Genomic DNA, 16,241 nt, shown 5'->3' with positions numbered 1-16,241 from the left:
TATATTATTTCATGGATTCTTAATTTAGGGTGCATGACTACACCGTATTTAAATACTCGCAGGTTTCTTCGTCTGTCCTCTGGGAGCCAGTCGTGCACATGTGGAGGGCTTGTAAAGACGAAAATATGGCACAAAAGCAGCAGTCAGAAGGGAGAAAAGAAAAAAGCAGAATATGGTGTGAATAATGCATGTGAGGCCAGTCACATCAATGATGGATGACGCACCAAAAGTATTTGCTCTCGTCACCATTCTGAGACGACCATGTTTGCGTTTACAGGGCGTGCGATGTCATTTTATTTCAATTCCTAATGATGCTTTGTAGTGCTCTTTACCAAAAATACATCAAGGACATTTTTGGAAACACATGTTTCTCATTAAAAAACAAAGACATGCTGTGGAATATCAACAGAGACAGATTTAGGAAAAAAAAAAAAAATCTTAAAAGTCATAAATGCCTGATTACAATCCCACATATTTATTCATATTTGGCCTTTACAAGGGACAAAAACAAAGGGTCACAGCCCCATCATCTTCACAGTGATATCTGGTTCGAGCGCTACAGTCCGCCTCCATCCGTCATCCACACACGCGCACGACGCTGCATTCGGGTCACGCGGAACACGACAGGACGTTTGCACTCAAATCTGAAGTGGTGAAGGCCACTTGGGATCGGTGAGGCGTCACCATTTTACAACAAACTTCATCCTCTCGGCCTCTCCTTTAGGGATTGGAGAGTCTTCAAGTCATGAGTGCAAAAAAAAAGACACAAAAAAACAACCTGGTAGCAATTATTTTTAAAAATATGCGGCAGTTGGGAACGCTTTGAACCGTTGGTGCTGCTGTTCCTGCTGCGCTTGAATGCAGCACAAAATGTCATTCAAGGCCGTTCACCGGCATGTGTTTTGTTTTGTTTTGCTTTGTTTTGTTTTACCCCCAAAAAACATGAAACATTTCATAAAATTCTTGACAGTGTAAAGGAACGGATTGACCATTTGGGAAATATTAAATGCCGTTCCTGTGCACATTAGCATATGAGAAAATGATGACTTGTGAATTGTGGATGCTGCATCATAATTTTCAAGGTTCATAAAACATGTCAGTGCATCGCATCACATCGTAGCAGTTGCCCGATGCCATGCGAATAATGTTACACACAGAAAGCCCAGTAATTCGACACAAAACAGACAAAAATACAATAAACGGATGAAATTAGTGAACCTTTCTGGAGCTTGTGTTCATCTATCTATGCCAGCGACGCATAGTGACAGGCAGCACAGTTCAATGCGTTTCCACTTGATGGAAGAAGGTGCATAATGAACTTCAATTTGAGACCAAATTGGGACTTTGTTATCATTTCCGTGTACAGCGGTGCCTTGAGATACGAGTCACCCGACCTAGGAGTTTTTCAAGATATGAGGCGTCGTTCGGCCAGTCGTTTGCTTTGACTTGCGCGCGGAAAATTGAGATAAGAGTACAAACTAAACAGAAAACGAAGCGAACGACACACTGTGCATTTCCAACAACCAAATAGCGTTAAAGTTTATCAAAGTCTGATTAGCTTAATGCTAAAAAGAAAAAAATATGTGCTTTGGCTCAATAGAGTTTGTGAAACTCTGACCGAGATGCACAAATTCATCTTTCCATTTCCCCGCAAAGAAAAGATGGCAGGTGGTGTGCGAAGTTTCTCTTTTCCCCACGTACCCTGAAGGCAGCGTTGTGACCAGCTCCGTCTTGGGCTTCTTTGGGGACGTCCGTTTGTGGAGTTTCGTTGCGTCCCGGCACACGCCGGGAACAAGTGCTGGTGTAAAAGGCGATGTGTAAACTCCTCGTCATCTGGTGTCTCTATGGCGACACGCAGATGCACCGCAGTACTCGCAAAATGTTTGGGATCTTCACCGGCGAGCGCGAGGTCTCAGTGCGGCAGCAGCAGCCGTTCCACGGAGCGCTGCAAATGCTCCCAGTTCTTCCACAGCACCGCCAGCAGGGCCACGCCCACGCAGGTGAGCGCCAGGCGCAGGCGGCTGCGCAGGAGCGGGGCGGCGAACTTGGCCGCCGTGGACACGCACACCAGGATGACGGTGGCGAAGGCCAGCATGATGTTGATGCACTTGCCCAGCAGCACCTTGGCGTCCGAGTTCTCCAGCTGCACCGTCTGCTGCTGCTGCTGCTGCTGAAGCTCCAGCTTGGACACGCGCGTCTGGCACGACTCCAGCACCTCCTGAACACGCACACGCGCCAATTTGACTGCTCTAATTCGACATTTCAACAAGGTTAGCATTGTATAGATTTCAATACACCGCAGCAAGCATCCAGATCATTCGAAACGAACAGAAACCGAAGCGATGAAGCGCTTTGCAGTGTGACGTCGCGGCTACCTGGATGTCCCGCGCCCTCTCGTAGGCCTGGTAGGCCACCTTCTCCTCGATGCTGGCCAGCTCCTGCTTCAGGTTGCTGGTCTCGTGCTGGTGGAGCTCCGTCAGGTCGTTCAGCTGGTCCTCCAGGCGCTCGTACCTGACATCAAAACGCACAGAAACAGCTTACTGGAACATTTTCCTACGAATTAAAAGAGGTGAAGAATCGAGAATTACACTTTGAACCCTCTCGAAACAGCCCCGTTCAAAGTTCCACTCACCTGTACCGCTCCTCCTGCAGCACCTGCGTGAAGTATCCGTAGTCGCGTTTAAACTGCGTGTTGAGCGCCTCGATGTCGTCTCCCAGCTGGGTCTGAGCCTCCCGGATGTCGCGGACCACGTCCAGGACCTCCGCCAGCCGCCCGGTGCCGTCGGACCTGGCGCCGCCGCCGCCCGAGCCGGCCGCCGAGCCGCCGGCCGGGTTGCCGTTGGAGTCGACGGAGGCCGAGGTTCCGGTGGAGCACTCGTCGTCGCTCTGGTACTTCCCGGCCTTGGCGACGGTGGTGGCGCTGCCGCTCAGGCCCCGGCCGCCGCCCTCGGCGTGGAGCCCCGACCCGGCGTCCATGCTCTTGAGGTGTGCGATGTTGTCGGCGCTGCCGTACCTGTTGCGGATGAGGTTGGCGAAGCCGCGCGACTTGTTGAAGAAGAACGGAGGCGAGAGCGACACTCCCGGCCCGATGGTCTTGACTTTGTCCAGAGCGGGGTGCCGCCCCGAGGCGCTGACGTCGCGCAGGTTGCCCTCCTTGCTGTGGCCGCCCGAGTCCCGGGCGCCGTCCTTGTGGCCGTGCTTGCCGTTGGCCTCGCTGTCCCTGGCGCGCCGGTGGTACTGCTCCAGCTTCCTCTGGAGCCTGGCGATGGAGTGCGCCGACTTTTGGTTCTTCTTCCCAAACACCTGACGGATGCGCAGCACCTACGGGTACAAAGGGGCGGAACATTCCAGGACACTTGCAAGGGAAGATATTCAAAATTGCAAACTTCAAAGATTTCCAGAATTTTGGTTCACCTGCTGCTTGTCGGCGTTATTGACCAGCTTCAGGTACTCCGCCACATTCTGGTCCCGCGCCGTCTGCTCCACCTTGATCTGCTCCGTCACCTAGAGCAGCAGGACAGTTTCCATGACGACCATGACCGAGGAACAAGTCTGTCAACGTTCTGAAACCTGATACCCAATATCGGAGGTCCTCGTTAGGCGGAATCAGGACCCAGATGCCTTTCCAAACAAACAAAGCTTCAACTATTATTCGATGCTTGTCATTTAGTCAGTCTAACTTTTGAGGGCTTGAAAGTTAGCATTTCTTATTTGAACCTGTGCAGCATTTCTGGTCATTTCGGTAGTAACTGCAGGCACACTGAGAAATACTCGACAGAGAGAAAAGAAACAATCACAAATACTGTGAGACACAATGTTCCCCCGCATATTCACAACTTCTATTCCCTATTCATAGATTGTATGTGTCACCTATCTTTCGTTATTTACAGAAAATGGCAGAATATCCTCTGTTTTGTGCTCAGGCCAGTGGTGGGCCTAGCTTGAATTTCCTTTCCATCTCGTCTCCAGTAGGGGGCGCAAATTCCCCGTCCGAATGCTGACGACTTACTGTCCCTTATGACACCAGGAGAAAACTATTTCACAAAGCTTTTTTTCAGGAATGCCGCCTTGTGCAGCTGCACATATGGCACATACCAGAAGCGCTAGCAGTAGTTCGCGTATTATCGAAGAAATTCATCTTGTGTGTCCGTGAAGTAAGTTTACGCCGCAATTTTGCATGTGGGCAATTGTTAAGTCTGTGCTGTACCTACCTGTTTCACACTAAGTTAGCATGTTATGCTAATTTCAGTGCTACATTAGCTTAGCAAGTGCTAGGATTTATGTTTGTAAGTCAAGCTCCTATTGTGTTATTGTGTCCACCTCGTGTCTGATGAAATACTGTATGCACGTATCCTTGTCAATGTGCGTCATGCAGCTGGGTCGCTGACCTTGAGGATCTTCTGCTGCAGGCTGTCGATGCCCAGCGCCCCCCTGTGGAAGTCCAGGCCCACGCCGTTGCGTCCCACGCCGTCCACCACGTCCAGGTTGGACTCGGAGCCGCCGCGCCGCATGGGCACCGGAATGCTGAGGACATCGCAGCCGCTACGCTCCGCCTGGACAGAGACGTCAGCGGGGACATATAAGTGCTGCGGTGTTCGCCCGCTGTATCGCGCTTCGTCGTTCACACTCAGATTTTTTTTAGGGGGTTTTATACAGGCAAGCCGGAATTTACAGTTGCACGCCTTCAGAGATCTTTTAGAAGTACTACTAACACTATTTTGAAGGTTTAAAATCACCATAACATCCGTGCTAATCTCCGCTATCCTGTCCTTGGTGTTTTGCGTTATATGCGAGCATTAAACGAGCAGACATTTGGTCGATGAAATTATATGGTTTGGTTGAGCTCTTTGGTGTTCAAACATCCAACGTTTCATTCTCTTGTTTTGTGTCAGTTTTACAGTAAACTTCAACAGGGAGTGACAAATCAACAGCTCCAAGCAAGCGTGCTTTGCTTCTTATTTGGAAAACGGTGCTAGCGAGAGTCTTCTTTTCCTTCCCTCAAAGTGATGTTAAACGAGAGACTGAGAATAAGGAATACTTTAAGAAGCGTGTTTTAATGAGTTTGAGAGTGTTTAAATCAGGTGGGAGGATACTATATATATATATATAAAAATTTTTTTTTTTTCGACATGGCCTCTATCATGGCTTTTCACCTATCGTGTATGGATCGAGAATGTAACACCTTTATTACTCTCTCACAATGTCAAAGTGCTGCTTTAAATACAATGTAAAACTCTTCAAATCAGCAAAAGTGAATTTACCAGTCAGTTCACTGCATCAGTTGACCCCTCTTCGCCCTCTTATCTCGCTGCTCTCGGGATAAATATGGAATTTTAACACTGGACCTCTGCAGGCTTTAATCCATCACACTGCGTTTTTTGCCAACGACTGCATTTGTGTGAGTGCTAGTGATACACGTACGCACACCAACCTGTGCTCTTATGCGACTAAAAACAGAGATAACCTCCAGCGCTCTGCTACAACAGCTTCATTTGCCCATAATCTCTACTTAATGCCATGTACATAACCAATACGTGCATGTGTGCGAGTGTTGATGTCCCTCCACTGGCGCTAATGACACTTTCACCCAAACGAGTTCGGTTGTGAACACGGCGACGGAATAAGCAACGCAGCTGGCTCGCTTCATTAAGCGGCCAAAGAAAGAAGGGGACGGATAGAAGAAGCGGTTTGGCTAAATGAGCGTGCACATTAAAGTGTCGACGTCTAAATTAAGGCTACGTTGAAATTCGGAGCACGCTCACGCACACAAAGTTGGACACTGGTAAAGTTCATTAGGGAAAAGGAAAAGGACAGATTAAGGTGAAACGCTGAGTCGGAGGCCCCAGGAGCTTCAGAGGGCAACATCCTGCGGGGTGTGGGTCAAACACACACACACAAAATCACATTTAGTGCAGGAACCTGAAGTACGTCGCAAGGGCCCGGAGCCAAGGGAGCCAAAGTCCACAGCCACTGGCCCCTTGTGCTCACATCCAATTAAAAAAGGCCTTCTCAGAAGTGTCGGCCAAAATACGAGGGGCAGCTCGCGCTTTGGTCAAATAGTGGCAGGCCTGCAAACCTTAACAGGCATGTCAAATATGTCTTTTGTCAATTGACTTGCGTTTCGGATCATTAACAAGATTCAAAAGTGTGAAATTCAATCAAGTTAATACAGTATGCATGTCAAGAATTCATATATATATATATATATATAAGATTGAAGTTATTTGCTGGGCTGCAGAAGACATCAAAACAGGAAGTACAACAGCTTGTACTGTACACGTGTTCTGTTGTGCTGCTTTGCTGCGGAGAATCAATACATTTGAATCCGGCAACAATTGCGGCTGGTTATCGAGTTAAAAATCATTCAAATGTTGGCAACACACAGCTGGCAAATATAACAACAGTGACAACGTACAAGATGCGTACAATCAAACGGCTTAATCGCCTCACTTTATGTTCCCGTTCGACACGCTCCGACGTGCAGCTCGGGATTTAAAAACAAAATAATGCAAAAAAAAAAATAAAAAAAAATGTTGTAATCCTCCTCTCTACTCTTGTAATCCCGACAGTTTAATCTCAAAAAGATTACCCAGCAACCCTCCCTTCCTTTTCCCAAAAAAATCGGGGTCTAAAACGCCGCGTTGGCGAGGACTTTTGACCGTGGAAAGAAGGCAACTGACGTCAAAGCGTTGGAGATGTTTTATGAAGGACAACGCGTCTCACCTCAAAGGAATGCAAAGATTCTTGGACGAAAACCAAGATGTCGTAAAAAAATGGAAGCAGGAGGTTTCACACACTTTTCCTCTTCCCGGTGCACAAAGTCTAGGCTCTGCAGTCTCGCTCGGATGAGCGGTGGTGTTGAAGAACAAGCCCAGCAAACACCGATAGGGTGAACCTCACGTCGGTCGGGATTTGAACCCCGGTCCTCAGAACTGTGAGGCAGACGCTCTAACCGGCCTCCACCATAGGAACATTGCCTAACAATTATTTTGTGTACCCAACAGTCAAAGATTTGTCTACAGATGCCATAAGATGGTAGCAAAGCACTACTTTTGAAGCTCTTCAACTCACTTCAACTCAGTTCCTTGGCTCGAGGATGCCACAATATGACGCCAAAGTGCACAATACAGTCAAGCAGTCACAAACGACTTTCACAACTACCGCGAGTGACTCAATAAGCGGCACTGATATCAGACATTTTTCGCAGAGGATAAAGAATATATACCCGTTTGTTTTGTTATATTGTCTATGTGTTGCTACATCATTCATGTTCAAATATCCGTTGCTTAAAGCATCGCCACATAGATGCTATTGGTTAGCCCGTCTAAGGCATTTCCTATTATGTGTTAGCATCAAGCTAGCGGACTTTAAAATGAAAGTAAAAGGAATATCAATGTAAAGGAAGTGGTTTACGTGCGTTGATGTAGCGACATAATTACACTTAGAGCTATTTTTTTGCTCCAGATAGGGAAAAACTGTGGAGTTTATTCGAGGGGGGCGTTTATCATTCGTCTCTCTGATCCATTTGTGACATTTTCCTCATCCCACGGAGGCCATTTTGAGATCAAACTCAAGACGTGCTTCTTACACGGGCACTGGATCAGCTGCGTGTGTATGACTAATGTGCGCGTCTGCGTGTCTCACTTTAACGGGCAGAGTATTTGCGCCTGGTTTAATCCACAGCGTGTTACTCACACATTCGACATGGCTGTGTGTGTGTGTGTGTGTGTGTGTCTATCGTCGGCGGGATTAGCCCACATTAGCTCGCTAATCTGTCGGTGTCAAACCCGCGCACCTGCGACGTCACCGCACGACAACCGACGCGTCTGAGAGTGAGAGTGTCTGCCGTCCGCTGCGAAGCTGGAAAACATTGGGCCGGTTGCCGTGACAACAGAGATGAATGAAAAGAGCCAGCAGTGAGGCCATCAGTCGCAATCTCTCTCCTCCCATTTTGTTGCCGCTCAATGGATAAAACTGCAAAGTGCGATGTCAGTCAAAAACATTACACGCTTCTTAAGTAGCTTGAAGCCCACATTTCAGACACACACACACACACACACTTGCATTTAAGACCATCTACAGTAGTTCAGCATCTTGCACACAGTTAGCAGACTTCCTACACAAAAATGGATTCTATGTAAAAAAAAATGAAATAGATGCATATCTGTTTTTCCCTTAGTAGGATAAATAGGATATACAGTCTTGTGTCTATTGTTGATGTGAGCACACATTTTAAAGTTACTTAGATCAAATTTACATTGCTTCAACAAGAAACAAACTACTGCAACACACACAGTTAATAGAGTTGATCAATCAAATTCCGCATGAATTAGCATTGATTGACTCGTGTGCATCCCTCCTCCAGACCAGCAGAGGGCAGCATAGTAGAGTCAGGTGGTTTCAAATGACTGCACGAAACAAGCAAATGACATTTGACGTCACAATGTTCCCATTTTAAAAATAATTTGTGCCTTTTTTTTTTTCCTGAGAAAAAGTGGCGCTGCGTTATGTTCCGGGGGTCAAATCAATGGGACGCCTGTGAGGAAAATGTGATGGAAATTCGCAGCACGGCGCCGGGAAGCAAATCAGTCGGGAAGACCAAACACAGCCTGAGACTTTCACTACACAAATGCAGTGATTGTTACTATTATGTAAACACACAAACAGCCATTAAAAGGCCATCCATATTGATGTGCTGATAACAAGACAAACAGATCGGAGCGAACCCGTTTCCTCGAAGGGAAGCTTGGTATCGCACGTACGTACGCACGCAGTGAGTTATGCGTGCTGGGACACGGGCGACCGCGCTAAAAGTCTCCAGCTGTGTTGGGGATCACTCCCGATCCGCTATGCAGTGCCCAATATCGTGAGTTTGCCATTTCGTTGGCAACATTTGCAGACATCGAGGCGACCCCTGACACGAATAGCAAACATCAGCGAGTGAAGGGTTTTCGACTGTATAGTGATTAGGGAGGAGGGGATGAGTGGATCGTGCCCAACACAGCCTCCATAATTGGACGTTGTGTCCAAATGTCAAAGGGAACCTCTGGCCTCCGAAATGCAATCAAGAGGTCAGAGTGCGACGGAGCGTTGCAATCGGGGGGGGGCGGGGAGTACGCCCTGGGGTGAGAGTGTACGAGCACTACGGAGCCAAGAATCACCTGAACGCCCCCGGAGGAACTAATCCAGGAAGGTGTCAGCAGTTGAAAGCCATTCACGCCAAACACCGCCATAGCTGCTGGCATCTCCCATTTTTGGGACGATCGAGTAGTCGTGACCTTTAAATAGAGGAGCACTCGAGCTTGATAGCACAGGTCGGCATGAGCGACGCCGTGTGTGTCAACAATGCACAACATCCACCTGAAGGAAAAACAACATCCAGCCCCACTTTACACAAAACAAACCTTTTGAGTCATCGCCTGAACAGTGGGCCAACCTGTTCTGCTGTGCCTTGCATGCCACAAACACTTGCAAGTTCAAACGGTAACATTTGCAAGCTGGAACGCAAATCATCGTCACCAAACTACATTTGAAATATGCCCCCCCCCAAAGAAAAACAACATGTAGACCACGTAAGAAAAAAGCTTGCCGTGTAGTACTTCGGCGGTGTGCACCAAGACAAAATGTCCATTCTTGCTTGTGTGCAGCTGACGTGCAATATTTCTCCTCGATAGAAAAAACATTTTGTCATTGAGGTTTGGCACGGAACTGAGAACAAGTGGTGGCATATTCAAATGATGGTGACAGATGTGTGTGCTTGCACAAAAGTGTTGCTGAGCAATTGTGTACAGGAGCGTTTGTTTATATTTTATGACAACACGCCAACATTGAACAACACAATCGCCGCTTCTTGGTGCCAAGTCGGTGACGAGTTACCTGGTTTGTGTTCACCGACGTGGCACAATAGACGTGCAAATCAGCAACATATAACATATTGCGACTTCAACAAAATATTCCCTTTGGCTAGAATGTGCAATGAATATAAGTCGCTATAAGGCAACTTGAGGAGAATAGCAACACGTTTACCATATTATTAGCGTCGATGGGGTGACCGCAGCCCGACTTGTGGTAAACTTTTCCCCGCAGCAGCTCCACCGGCTCGGGACATAGTCTCGGCTTCAAGGTGGTCCGTTAGCGGCTACGCAACGAATACATCCCCGCTGGTTCCGAGATACCGGACGACACAACAACTGCTCCTCCAGCCGAGATGCTGCGATTCGTTCACCGTGCCAGCCCGGTGCCGCTCAAAGGTTGCCAGCCGGCAGTCGCCCGCCGAAAACTCCTCAATCCTCGGTGGACCAAGCCCCGCCCGTCGCGTCATAGGCGGCGAGGCGTGGCTGAGCATATCAAATGCACACGGCATAACATGATCATAATCTGCCTAAAACCGCCACAAAAAAAAAAAAAAATTATTTACAAACACAAGAGGAAATGTGAGGGGGGGGGGGGGGGCAGTTTGTAATAAATACAATTTGATTAAATCTGACTGATTTAAATGTATTAATCTCACATCCAACAGTCAAACACAACTTCCATACTGTTCCTGAGCCACGAATTTCACAATAAAAGCATTGCAATACAAATCGGTGCTGGGCATTGTATGGCCCATCGAGCATTTATATTTTCGAGATTAACTATTTTCTGAATTTGGTATAAGTACTGGTATAAGTATAAAAAAGAAAAACCACAAAAATAACATTTTGACTTATTACAGTGTCCTTTTCTGTTTCAAATTGTGCCTACGGAATGGCTGGTAAATAATAAAATAACAAATATCAGTCAAATAAACCATGATACTGTATATATATACATTACATTTAACATTTTTTATGTTTTAATAAAATAATTGTTTAATTCATTATACTTGAATTAGTTACACAGTTAAGTAAACATTCATTTTAAAACTAAAATAAACATGTTTACATTGTTTATACTTTTTTTTTTTAACCTCATCTACAAATGACCTGGCCCATCCGTCCATTTTGAAAGTCATCACAAAAGTTTTACCCACGCCTGGGTACAAGGGGGGACAAAATTATCTTGACCCATCATTGTGTCATTTCCTTCTTGAATTTTTTTTGTCTACAGAATGGAGGGATGGTTTACTTTCAGTCGGTATTATGTCGTGAATCATTAATACAACAATAATGAAAGTAATTAGTGTGCTTTGTGTAATGTGATCTCATAGGGCCCCGCCTCTTGGTTAATAATTCATCTCATCTGGCCATTTTGTCACCTGAAGGGTTCGTCGTCCTCACATACAAACTTTGAGCCCACTGAGTCCAAGTTACGAGGACACCGCGGGCGCGATATTCATCACCGTGACAAGTGCGAGCGCTTACAGCACGGACCCCCGAGGGGGCTTAGCCTGAGGCCTTGAGCGCTGTTATTGAAGTCAGGCTGATTAAACCGTGTTGTTTCCTCTGGGAATGTGTGCGCGTGCGTGTGCGCGTGCGCGTGCGTGTGTGTGTGTGTGTGATGATTGATGGTCCCCCAGCTGTGATCAATACTAATAACCTCACACACTTCCAGTCCATTTCAGCCGTGTATCGATCACGCTAATCGATACACGTGTGTAAAACAGAGACAAGAGGGACGTTTAATTGTTATTCCTTCTGAACCTAATTATACTCAGAGACGATGATGATGATGATGATGATGATGATGATGTGCGTCAGGAGCGAGCAGAAACGTAAGATCCCCACATGACACCATTGTTCTCCTCCGCAAGTGCTGCCGTTTGTGTTCTTTGCGGACTTCCTGCCTCACTTCCCGTCGCCGGGCAGAGAGACTTTGGCGCTGGTACCGGCCCCAGGAGCTAAAAAGTTTAGGCGAGAAGCGGGACGTTCTGCGGTCAAATGTCGGAGGGAGGACGCGACGTTTTGGGAGCGTCCTAGAAAGTTTCGGAGGAGGTTCACAGGGGAACCGGAATGTTCAAGTGGGATATCGGGAAGCTCCAACATGGGGAGGACTACAGTTCATGGATGTTGGTTGGTTTTCTGGTTAGGTCCCTGGTCAGTGGTTTAGTCAATTGGTCAGTCAGGTGATCAGTCTGTTAGCCAGTTGCTCGGTTAGTCAGTCAGTTAGTCGGGTGTTTAGTGGGTTCGTTGGTGAATTGGGTGGTCAGTCGGTAGTCAGTCAGTCACATGGTTAGTTGACTAGTCTGTTTGTCAAGCAGTTAGTGAGTTAGTTAGTTAATGGGTTGGCCAGTTAGTGTGGAGGGCACTCAGCGCAAAACGCGGCCTTCATTTCTCCGTGAACGCTAATGACTAAATTCCCACGCAGAGGGAGGATTGTGTTTACAAAGTGGATTTTCCAAATTGGTTGCCTTGGGCGGAGGCCGATTCCAGTTTCAAGATAACTCGCCATCCGCCGCGCGAGCGGAGGAAGTGACGGACAGGAGACAGACGGAGAAAGCGAAACGCGACACCGAGAGCGAAGTCGCACAACATCCCCATTTAGGAGGAAATGAACCTTTGCCTCTTTTTTTCATAAAACCATTGCTCATGTTGCTCAGTGACACTCCGCATCGATCTTGAGGGAGAGAAATTACTCCTGTTATATATTCATGAGCTTTGTTCGGCGAAGCCTCCTCCGCATGCACAAATGTGCGCGAGCTAGGTGGCTACGTGTCGCCCGCATCCGTCTCGTGGTTACGCTGATGCTGCTCAGCCTCATTAGGCTCACTAGCAGATGACCAATGACGACGCTTACGTGCGCAAACACAAACACAAACATGCTGCAAAAAGGAGGAGGAAGAGGAGAGGACAACTGCTGGAGCAACAGGAATGGTTGGCGACTCATCGGGAAGAGTGGCACCACCAAACAATCATCATACAGGTCGATAGATGCCAAACGTGCTATTGTAACACACGTTTCGCGCTGAGACGAGATAACACTTCAAGAAATATACTTTTAGTTCGGTGGTGTGCAGTGACAGCTTTCGAATGGAATGTGGCTTGTTTCAATAAAGGTTGGGAAAAACTGGTCTAACTCCCTGCCCCCCCCCCCCGCCGCCTTTGAGTCCCCCCGCCCGTTTTCCCAATAATGGCTTTTCTTCACGGAGGTTCGCCTCTTTTGTGCGTTCCCAGCAGGGGAATTAAATCAGCAGGCGGCCTGAATGGACTCACCGAACGCCTCGCGGTGTCTCTGGCGCTAAATTTAAGGCGACGCTGCACGCCGAGCAGATGCGACGCTGTCACCACATATCACACGCTGACAATTTGCGCTTTTATATTGCCATTGAATCCACTTTTTGGACTCAACTGTGGCAGATGCGCAGCAGATGGAGCCACCAAGCACAGTGGTGAACACCTGCGGGATGGCATGCAACGACTTCCACCAAGGCCAGTCATCACCTTCATAAACATCCACTTCGTACATATGCCTTTGGAGTAAAAAAAAAGGGGGGGGGTCACCCTAGCGGCCTCCATTGACCAGCCGTCACTGCATGCGCTACTTTTTCCCCAACCTTCCTTCACCACGTAGTTTGATGTTCCTTAGTCTACTCATTGAAGAAAAAATTGTAACAGGAGCCTCCAAATTTGAAGGAAGGTAGGAAGGTAGGAAGGAAGGAAGGAAGGAAGGAAGGAAGGAAGGAAGGAAGGAAGGAACCTCCAAGAGGTGATTCTTGGGTGGAATTTCCATGGAATGAGCCATGTGTAAAACAACAAAATGTAATATTCCGTTGTGTGTTCATGTTTGAAGAGCATGCGTGGGCATCTTTAAAGTGTGACCTTGCCCCACGCACACACGCTCATCATAAACACACACACGCCCATGAAGCTGGCGACCTTTAGGGCCTTTTGTCTTGGTATGAGTGTTTTGAAGTTTTCACAAGCTGCCGCGATAGCGTGTGGGCACACCGCGGCCACTAAAAGGTCGACAATGGATTAAATATCATAAAAAGAAAAGATACTCTCGGGCCAATTAATGTTGTCTGGGAAATATGCTAATGAGGTAAACTTCTGATACAGATTTTAGCCTGTTAGCTTTGTCTAAGTCAGGTAAAAGTGTTCATTCATGAGCATTACTGATGCAAAACTACGTCAAGTAAAATTATTGTGCAGCTTATATGAGTTCAGTTTGACTATTCTGATTTACGTAGATTGCAAATACATTCATTCTTATTTACAATTACATACAATTTGAATCAGTGTGTTTGTGTGTGTCGAATGCTCATTAATGAGGAAGTGTGTGTGTGGGGGCTGGAGCTTCTGTCTGGTTTCCATGGTGACAAATTGAGTATGGCATGCGTAATGAAGATGAGGGGTCCACAGAATCACATTTACTTTATGAACAGCGAGGGTCCTTATCATCATCATCATCATCATCAAGGTCATTAATCTCACACACACACGTGGGCGTGTCTAATCAGTGCGGTTCGTAACATTGTTAGCATTGCTGCATGATTGCCACTGCAGCACAAAGAGGAGAAAATATTTGAGGTCGAGTGTGTCCTTGTTGGGGCGGCGAGGCAGGAAAACAGGAAGTGTCCCATTAAACCAGAGCACTTACACAACAATAAAAAAAATTTTTTTCACTGTTTCCTTGCATGGAACCACATCAATTATAATCGCTTTTATTTCTATACGAGTGCTGGACAGTTGGCTGCTGCTCTTCCATGTAACACAGATGTGAGGCACTTCTCAGAAACAAGTGCTAATATGACTAAATATTAGTTCAGTTATTCAGAGGAATTGTGGCCTGTAGTGCAATAGCCCTGGGAAATAGTTGTTCAAAGCAGTCTCCATGCAACACAGGTGTGAAGCAATTGTCACAAACAGTACTCGCATGACTAAATATCAGTTCAGCGGTCACAGGAATTTAAGTCCAATGATTCTGGGGTTAGTGTAGTAGCTTAAAGGCAAATCCATGCAACACAGATTTGAAGCACTTGTCAGAAACAGTGCTAAAATGACTAAATATCAACTCTTAGTCCGACGGGTCCTGAGCCGTAAAAGAAGGTACCTTCATGCGACACAGGTGTGAAGCACTTGTCACAAACAGTGCTCACATGTCTAAATATCAGCTCAGCCATTCACAAGACTTTCGGAATGTCGTCTGGTGGTCCCGGGCTTGAATGCCAGGTGCCTTCATGCAACTTAGGTATGAAGCACATCACAGAAAAAGTGAAGCACTTTGCAGAAACAGTGCTAAAATGACTAAATAGGACTTGGAAAATAGTCTGCTGTGTTCCCAATGCATACAAACACAATTCTTAACATACAGAAAACACACAATGTCAACACGCGTGACTTCTTTTGTGTTTTTTTTTTTAAACCCAGCAGTCATTGAAAAGGTGTGTCTGCCTGCTTGTTTTTGCTCCTTACACATTCTTGAACCATGACACAAGCAACCAAAGGTCACCAGCGATTGTGAGCGATGCACCAAACGTGGCGTAACTTGTTGAACGCAACTACGAGCCGCAACGCACCCCGCAACTTGCATCCATCCATCCTGACATTTTCTTTACCAAACAAACTCCGGTGACGACACGTTAAAGAGTCAACAAAACAACACTACCTCGGTCATGTAGATGAGCGGCAAGGCGCTGTGGTTCTTCCTCATGGGGACAAAGTGCACAACGACAAGCAGCTTCACGCTACTTCCCCCCTGAGCTCTTCTGACACTCTTATTGTGAAATCTGCCGCTTCCTGTGTCAGCACCTGCTGGGGCCCCAGTGCGCACACTGGCTCGTCTTCGCCCTGACGTGCGGAACGGCCGGCCGTGGCGACCGTGGCCTCAGACCAAGGATGGAGAAGACTGGGCTGCGGGACATCATGTGGAGTGAGTGTGGGAATCTCCCAGCAGTCTCCAGGGGGGAGACTACGCTTGTAATGTGCTTGTTTGGCATTCTTAAGGGCTCCTATGGGTGCTTGAAATGCTTGAATTTGGGACGAAGTGTGCTTCAAGTACTACTATGAGGTCTACTTAAATATATGCATTCATGTGAATTTTTTTTTTTTTTTAAGCATTTTTATGATATAAAACTGGGTTATCCAATAATGTTGATGAAAAATAATGCAACATTATGAATGCATGAGTTTGAAATATGTATTAATATTTTTACTATATGAAATTATCTTGATTGTTCAATGTTAACATTTTAAATATATATATTTTTATTACTTTTTTAGGAGTAGTTGTAGTGAGTTTACTGAACATGTTGATGTTTAATTTAATTATATTTATGTCAAAAATACATATGAAATTCCAATTTTTGTTCAGTGCTAAAATAT

The 16,241-nt window shown here is 46.6% G+C and overlaps 1 protein-coding gene across 3 annotated transcripts; it reads right to left on the bottom strand.

Annotated features, from left to right (window-relative positions):
• Positions 1-264: 264 nt before the first annotated feature.
• On the bottom strand, positions 265-15,682 carry LOC133471670 (transmembrane and coiled-coil domain protein 3-like). 3 transcript variants are annotated; one of them, XM_061761437.1, is made up of 6 exons: positions 15,526-15,682; positions 4,389-4,553; positions 3,415-3,504; positions 2,633-3,321; positions 2,376-2,511; positions 265-2,218 (listed from the first exon to the last, which is right to left on the bottom strand). In XM_061761437.1, the coding sequence occupies exons 1-6, from the start codon at positions 15,568-15,570 to the stop codon at positions 1,913-1,915; spliced, it is 1,431 nt and encodes a 476-aa protein (XP_061617421.1). In that variant the 5' UTR covers positions 15,571-15,682; the 3' UTR covers positions 265-1,912. The 3 variants fall into 3 exon arrangements, with proteins under 3 accessions (XP_061617421.1, XP_061617422.1, XP_061617424.1); XM_061761438.1 differs by lacking the exon at positions 15,526-15,682 and adding an exon at positions 10,027-10,311; XM_061761440.1 differs by lacking the exon at positions 15,526-15,682 and adding an exon at positions 5,262-6,178.
• Positions 15,683-16,241: the final 559 nt, after the last annotated feature.

This window comes from Phyllopteryx taeniolatus, chromosome 22 (genome assembly GCF_024500385.1).
Source record: "Phyllopteryx taeniolatus isolate TA_2022b chromosome 22, UOR_Ptae_1.2, whole genome shotgun sequence".
Classification (NCBI taxonomy): domain Eukaryota; kingdom Metazoa; phylum Chordata; class Actinopteri; order Syngnathiformes; family Syngnathidae; genus Phyllopteryx; species Phyllopteryx taeniolatus.
Note: the sequence above shows the minus strand (reverse complement) of the source record. Positions and strands in the feature narration are given on the sequence as shown.

Coding starts and splice junctions, on each gene's coding strand:
- LOC133471670 (XM_061761437.1), bottom strand. CDS start 15,570: ATGAGGAAGAACCACAGCGCCTTGCCGCTCATCTACATGACCGAG. Junction 4,554..15,525: donor CGCTCATCTACATGACCGAG/GTAGTGTTGTTT, acceptor GTCTCTGTCCAG/GCGGAGCGTAGCGGCTGCGA. Junction 3,322..3,414: donor ATAACGCCGACAAGCAGCAG/GTGAACCAAAAT, acceptor TTGTACCCGTAG/GTGCTGCGCATCCGTCAGGT.